This window comes from Microchirus variegatus (genome assembly GCF_963457635.1).
Source record: "Microchirus variegatus genome assembly, chromosome: 19".
NCBI classification, from domain to species: Eukaryota; Metazoa; Chordata; class Actinopteri; order Pleuronectiformes; family Soleidae; genus Microchirus; species Microchirus variegatus.
In genome coordinates, this window is record NC_139820.1 from 8,532,258 (window position 1) to 8,540,522 (window position 8,265).

The 8,265-nt window shown below is 39.5% G+C and overlaps 1 protein-coding gene across 1 annotated transcript; it reads left to right on the forward strand.

Moving 5' to 3' along the window:
• Positions 1 to 217: 217 nt before the first annotated feature.
• Positions 218 to 3,574, forward strand: LOC310940697 (ependymin-2-like; the record flags this gene model as incomplete). Its single annotated transcript, XM_083905686.1, has 6 exons — positions 218 to 293; positions 1,094 to 1,128; positions 1,230 to 1,364; positions 1,583 to 1,766; positions 2,969 to 3,056; positions 3,424 to 3,574. The coding sequence occupies 6 exons, from the start codon at positions 218 to 220 to the stop codon at positions 3,572 to 3,574; spliced, it is 669 nt and encodes a 222-aa protein (XP_083761812.1).
• Positions 3,575 to 8,265: the final 4,691 nt, after the last annotated feature.

Consider the following 8,265-nt stretch of genomic DNA (forward strand, 5'->3'; position numbering starts at 1 on the left):
ATAATTCAATTAATGTTAACTGTTCTTTAAAGTGGGAAACCCACGTGACGGCGTCTAAAAGAAAAAACTGCACTCAAGACTAAAAATCTGACGAACGGCAAACAAAGATATCGTGTGTTGCATCATCGCAGCAGCTGTGGGCCAGTGTGTGTGTGTGTATATATATGGAGGTGTGTGTCGTTCCCTGTCACCAGAGCACTCTCAGGTTCTTCTCATCATGAACCCCATCGGTGTGTTGTGCTGCCTCAGCCTGCTGCTGGCACTAGCTGCCACGCAGGCACCGAAACACTGTGGTGAGTAGTTAATGTTGTTGTTTTGTATGTGGGATTTTGAAAGCGTTCACTTTGCTACCCCCCCACCCCCCACTATGAAACTATTGTTTTCCTTCTTTATTTGTTTATGATGATGTGTTTTGCATGTGGAATTTGCAGTCACCTTTATTCTAGGTCAAACTGTTGTGCCAACACAAATTGAGAAGATACATTTGTGTTCTTGTGTTGTATTTAAAGGGGACACATTAGGCAAAATCAACTTTTTAATCATTTAAATCCTTATATTTGGGACTCTGGAGGCCCTACCAGTCGGCCAAGTGTGAAAAAAGATGTCTTATGTCTTAAGTACATGAGATAAATCACGCTTTGTCCGTCAAGAGTGCAGGCGAGGGCAACAAAGTCCGCGAAAAGTTCTATTCTTGGCTCCACAGTGCAGCACAGAGTTCTACACAAACTTCCAGCCTCAGAGGATTTATCTGTCCACTGGATACATGTTATATATGACGGCAAAGTGCCTGCAAATGATCACTTTTAGCCCCCAGTAGCCTCTGTGGCTGATGTAATTTACTGTCCCTTACCTTTCGTTTTAATTGTTTTAAGGTGGACCTTTTAAGGTGGAAATACAACTAAACCGAGCATTCTGAACAGGGCTGTTTTGGCAGGGTGATTGAACTGCTGTGGTGCTTCATCCTTATGGTATTTTGACCAAAGCATGTCACAGACATGTTCATTAAGACACCAGGGAACTAGGTTAACTTGGAGAAATAGGGTATAATATGTCACCTTTAAATTACCAACAAGTTATTTTTCCTCTTCCCCAGTTTCTCCTCCGCTGATGAGTGGAGGCTTCTCCGTGGTGAGTCGCTGACGCGCCTCACAGATTTCTTAATCTCTCCTGGGTGGAGCCGTTCGCCCATTTAATGTCTCACGCTTCACTTTCTTCTCCATCTCTTTCAGATGGCTGGCGAAGGATACTGGATGTCCACTGGAACAATAAGCTATGATTCCTTTGGACAGAGGATGCGTGTCAAAAACTACGCGTTTGCTAACAATCAGACCACTACTGTGGACCAGCTGATGCTTTTCAAACAGGTATTTAACTTTCTGTGAATATATCATGTGTTAAAACTATTTACACACTGAGTGGAATTGTTCACTGCCAGTCATTGCCTAGGTTGTTCGAAGGTTGTTCTAAGGATTAATGTGACATAAATAAATGCATACATGGAAAACAAGGGCATTACTCATTATTCACACACTGAACATATTCAGAGACACAACAATGATGCTCATTTTTCTTCCCCTTTCAGAAAATCTATTATGAGATCAACTGGAGAAAATTCTCTTGCAAGAAGAAACCCCTCGATGCCTCCTTCATGCCCATGCATGTGCCTGAGGATGCTGAACTATTGGGTCAGGTGTTCATGGGCTCCTCCTCCTCCTGGGGAATGGGTGTGTTAATCAACAACTGGCAGGGGAAGCTGCCAAACAACGGTAAGAGAGAGTATTGTACCCGACATCCAGGTTTCAGGCAAAACTTGAATAGAAGTGTTCTTTTCTTTTTTTTTACCCTGATGCTAGTAAAGTAAAGTAGAAAGTACCACTATTTTGATAACATTTGACCTAAGTACTAGTAAATGTACTGGTCTAAAAGTGTAATCAAGTAAACCCATGATGCATCAGTCATAATGGGTCAAAGGTCACAAACAAAGGTAACTTTCTCACTCATGCAGGGACCTTAAATTAACACCAATTCACCTGTCCTTGTCGTTCACCTGTCCTTGTCATTCACCTGTACTCTGCATTCACCTGTCTACATCATTCACCTGTCCTTGTCATTGTCTTGTCCTCATCATTCACCTGTCCACATTATTCACCTGTCCACATCATTCACCTGTCCTCGTCATTGTCTTGTCCTTGTCATTCACCTGTCATCATCATTGTCTTGTCCACATCATTCACCTGTCCACATCATTCACCTGTCCTCGTCATTGTCTTGTCCTTGTCATTCACCTGTCATCATCATTGTCTTGTCCTTGTCATTCACCTGTCCTCATCATTGTCTTGTCCTTGTCATACACCTATCCTCATCATTCACCTATCCACATCATTCACCTGTCCTCATCATTCACCTGTCCTCATCATTCACATGTCCTCATCATTGTCTTGTCCTTGTCATACACCTATCCTCATCATTCACCTATCTACATCATTCACCTGTCCTCATCATTCAGCTGTCCTCATCATTCACCTATCCACATCATTCACCTGTCCACATCATTCACCTGTCCTCATCTTTGTCTTTTCCTTGTCATTCACCTGTCCTCGTCATTGTTTTGTTCTCATCATTCCCCTGTCCTCGTCATTCACCTATCCTCATCATTCACCTGTCGTCATCATTGTCTTGTCCTTGTTATTCACCTGTACTCGTCATTCACCTGTCCTCATCATTGTCTTGTCCTGGTCATACACCTATCCTCATCATTCACCTATCCACATCATTCACCTGTCCTCATCATTCACCTGTCCTCATCATTCACCTGTCCTCGTCATTGTCTTGTCCTTGTCATTCACCTGTCCACATCATTCACCTGTCCTCATCATTCACCTATCCACATCATTCACCTGTCCTCGTCATTCTCCTGTCCTTGTCATTTATCTGTCTCACATGTGACTTGTTTGTTTTATGTCCTAAGGCACATACTCAACTGTCTTCTCTGAGATTGGCTGCATCCCGATGACCTACACCGCCTTCACTCCAGCGTCTGGATGGACCACCATCAGGTGAGGCGCTGGACCCACTTCACCATAGCAACACAGACAGAAACACTTAACCCTTAGTGCTCACGTGGCACGGATCTGTGCCACAGGTGCAGCTATGGTAGATTGCAGTGGGAATAATACACAACTCCTTGTGTGGACTTCCTCCAAAATAGACCTATTTTCTTTTTTTTTGTTCATTAAACTGTTGCGTATTTCCAAATTTCACAAATTCATTCCAATTTTAAACATTTTGGCTACATTTAGGCTATGCTCTGTGTTCTATGGGACAGTAGGAAATTGACGACAACTCACAGGAATCTTGACTAAATGTTGTATCACAAGTCATTATTATATATATATATATATCTCTATATACTTTATATTTCAGCACCTTCAACTGGGTCCTGGGCCAAGTAGACCCAATGGAATACATCCCACCTTTCTTATGTAACCAGGCTCAACTGGAGGAGACCGAGACACCACACACCTTTTTCACTGCCCTGCAGTCTCTGGCCATGCAGAGCAAGAACGACGAGTAAAAAAATAAAAATGGAACATCTCAGCAAAAAATTATCACTGTCTGTGCTCTGTTTAACCAAAATCATCCAGTGGATGTTTTTCTGTTTTTGACCCTAATCACAGAGAAGTGAGAGATGGAGACATTTCACGAAGAGCTTAAATAAAATTGTTTTAAAGCATTTACCTCGTACTGCACTTATTGTGGGTTGTATGTCTAAGTGTAGTGCACCCAAATTGTGTCACTACATTTATTTGAATTTATTTTACTGAATGGGCAAAATAATCTTTTATTTTTTTATTTTTTCATTTTTGAAGGGTCGGGTTTATTTCCCTGTTGAACACTAATGTGTCACTCACAGTTAAATGTATGTACATATGTATATATCTGACGAGATAGATGGAAAAGGATGCAAGCGGAACCTTTGTGGCTGGAGATGTTTCGGTCCGGGTGGTCTCAGGTGGGGGCGTCCGCCCACACCTCAGTTGCAACCTGTACACAATAACGAACGCTCCGTGTCTTCATTGTCGCTGCATTATATCTGTTTTAACAGGTCAGTGCTTGAGAAAGAAATGGTGTTTCTGAACCATAAGATGTATATGTGTCTGCGGGATGTGTATTCCGGTCATGTGGATGTGTTTCATGAAGTTTATATGATGAGAAAAAGTCAAAAAGGATGCGCTGCTTCGCGGGTACATTAATGACGCTATGCCCCGTGTCTTTTCTAGCAGGCAGGTCGGCGCAGGTGTTTTACACCGTCATTGATGCTATGCCCTGTGTTTTGTTTGGCAGGCGAGTCTGCGGAGGTATTTTTGCACTTTTGGTGTACGTGCATATGCCCAAATGTTTGATTACTTACCCTGCAACATTATTTATGAACTGTTTACCTGAAGTAGGTTTTGAATTTGTGAAAATTAATACAAATGCAACCTGTGCACAATAACGAACACTCCTAGTCTTCATTGTCGCTGCATTATATCTGTTTTAACAGAATTATATTTGATACGTGGTCAAACACTGTGGGACCCGTAACATAAGGAAAACAAATAAATAAAATAAGAATTCTAACCATTAAAGGGACACTGTGTAGTATTTATGGGTTTATATAACCCAAAATCCACTTTTTAATACATATTATGTGCTCCTGCAGTTGCTGTATAAAATTTTTTGTTTCATTTTCGTAGTGTTCCAAAAAGTCATGTAAAATAACATGGACGCGGGCCGCGGTTGCATTGCAATCATGAATTATTCTTCTAAATGAACATTCATTTTAAAATAACACAACCTCTATGTCATGTGACACACTAACCCCAAACAAATGTCAAATTGTAGTACCAGCCTAAACCATATTCACATATCCTTTATGATTTGATTGCCTTTATATTGATGAATATTAACATGATTTTTCTTCTCCCTACTATTTACATATTGAGTGTGATTTTTTTTTTTTTACAGGTTTAAATAAATTAACAGCATTACAAATAATCGCAACCTGCTGCTCTGCATCACATAGTTTTGTAGAAATGATATTTAAGCTTTAAATTTTCTTCATTGTTCTCTGGCACATCCAACCATTTACAGCCTTGGCCTCATCCAGCCAGCCACCACCAGCCACGCCCACTCAGCAACCAGAGAAGGTGAACACATTGGCCAAAATATATGTTATATACAGTACAGTATCTATTAACAAGGATCTGTTTCCATATTTTTCAGCCTACCACGCAACAAGCTTTCAGGTGCTCTTAACACCATCATCCTCTCCTGTAGAGAATTGACTCACCGCTGCCACTGCTGAGGGATTTAAAGTCACGACAAAGCTGAGTTGACTTTTTACAACTTGCGGTCTCATTTAGGGACCATCAACAAATTGCAATTTAAAGCTAATATTTATATTTAAAAAAGTAATAATAATAAAAAAAAGAGTAATAAAATGGAATACATGGAAGTGTGTCCTTATAAGGCAGTTTGTACTATGGTCCTGCACTGATTTGGAGTCATTAGATCACATGACCTGCAAGCTATTTAGCTTAAATTATGACTTTTTCAACATGAAATTTCAAATATATACTGCGGCCGTCTGAAACTGCAGCCGCCTAAAACTGCAGCCACCTTCTGTATTTTAACAAAAACATATGATTCAGTTTAAAAAATTAAATTTCATATATATTTTTTTAATGTAAATATTAGCATTTAAACTGCAATTGTTGATGGTCCCTAAATGAGACCTCTCAACACAACACCTATTTATTTTGTTCATTCATTATTTCTTTGGAAAATGTAATTGCAATTTGTTGATGGTGCCCTAATTGAGACCTCTCAACACAACATCTGTTTATTTGTCTATTCATTATTTCTTTTGAAAATGTGTTTAGGAGATTTAAATTCCCAAAACCTGCAGTGCTCGTTATTCTCCAGCAGATGGAGGCAGCACTACAGCAATTTCTACTTTGAGTTATGTTTTGGTCAAACGTGTTGAATCTAAGTGATTGTATTTGTCTTGTTTTTTTTTTTTTTTAATTCAACAGTTATTTTGACAGACCAGTTACTTCAGGAAAGACAAAGCCCCATCTCATACGCATTCACAAGCAATATGTGAAGAATGAATGGTTTATAGCGATTATAAGTGTTATAATTATAATAGATTTCAAGCTATGCGATAAGACAAGAGTTAATGAGTGAAACTTTGATTATACAATATTTGTGTAAAATATAAAAAAAACTCATATCATACAAGTATTGGTAGTCTAGTATTTGTGGAAAAGTAAATATAGTAAGACATAAAACGGCCGTGATGCATCATTAATGATTGCGGAAACATCTCAATTTGTGCTTATTTTTTCAGCTTTGTATTTTTAGGATGTTGCAGCCCCCGGAAATTGCTATTCTGGGTGGGTGCTTGTGAGTGGAGTACCAAAGAGCAGCGAGCTGCTGAAAGATTAAAAAATGTCTTGAACTGCATTAAAAAATATTATAGGCGTCTGAAAGTGGAGATGAAGTTGACAGCAGACTGTGACACACAGGCCAGTGGGGATACTTTTCCTGCAGACAGGGAAGCAACTGGCTCAACATGCTCTATATCGCTCCAGTCAAATTTGATATAGTCCAATAAGTGACGCCCTCTATCCTTTGACCCTCACATCGAGGAAAAAACGCCCCCAAAAACCCTAGTGCAGAGGGAGAAATGGAGTTTACAAAGAGAGGAAACACATAAAGTAAGAGAATATATAACAGAAGCTAATTGAGAGAGACAGATGGTTACAATAACACACCTGATATTAGTATTAGTATTAATGAGGATGTGTGGACACAAGGCTGTGGGTGGTTCTCAGTTGCAGGGAAGGGGAAAACAATGGTGCAAGTTTTGGTCACATCTAACTTCTTTCTTTTTTTCTTCTTTTTTTTTCAAATGGGCCATAATTCTCCAGTGTTGCTCTCAAGCAGCCTCCATCGCCACCTGTTGCTGACACGTGATAAGTGGGACAATTATGTGAGTGCAGCATCTTACTACTTTTTTGGAGAGTCTGGCAACCGTGGCAGTGTAAAGTAAGTAAGTAAAACATAAGTAATAAGTTATGTAATAAGTCTAAAGCAACTGGCCATAAAATCCTCCTAATATGTCACAGAGACTCAGGAATAATGTTCATATAACAAACTGAACTCACCAACAACAACAGTACAGCCAAAATATTCGCATTAAAAAACATTTTTTTTGCAGACTGCAAATCATGTTTATGTTTTGAAATCATGTTTGGGCATGTGGCGCCACCTACCGCCGGCTACCAATCATTACAGTCAGTAGAGTCTCAGATGCTGAGCAACCATGGGTTACCAGTTACATCTGAGCTACAATGGTGGAGAAAACGAAACCTAAAAGACCTTGGTATTTTGAATTTGAGTGTAGTAACCGTTTTTGGCCACATTCTTACATATGGCGCCTTTACGTTGACCATATTTAAACGTACAGTATGCGCAGAGGGTATAAGAATGTGCAATATAGCGTATCTTCTATCCTTTTTTTCCCGGCACAACCCAAAGGCAATCTAATAAAAAAATTTATAAAGTCACCAGCTATACAAACACACCGGAGAAAAAAGTACTCACTCTTTAAAATTACCCTTTGGGAAATACGTCACAGTTTTAAAGTTCACTTGGCTCATTTTTATGAACAAAAAGGAAAGACGGTCTATTTTCTGACTTGTGCACAATTATTGCTATTTTATATCCCAAAAAAAAAAAATTAAAGCCTGAATATGTGACCTATAAACACCCCCCAGGATGTCCATATAAGGAGTTGTGTATTATTGCCACGGCAATTTACCATGGGCTACAGATCTGTGCTGTTTGAGCACAGATCTTAAAAAAATTCCCTCAATTTCATAATTCCTGTCCTGATGAATATCTTAGTATGACACTGAAAGGTCATGAAGACCTCTGATGTCATCCTTTCCCCCCAAATGTTTGTATCTTGAATCTTCAAAAGTCAACAAATGTGTGTACATGTCATATATCACGACATGTGATAACACTGTGTTCTTTGCCATTCCGCTGTTTATTTGCGGCGCGTGTTTCATGGGAGCAGTTATATTTAGGATGCGCTGAAGATAAAAATAAACTGACATCAGCACGACAGCACTTGAGTGACTGAACTCATTCTTTTGTATTCTTACAATAGCAGCTGTAACCCACTATATAACCGAGAACCTTTACCCGTGC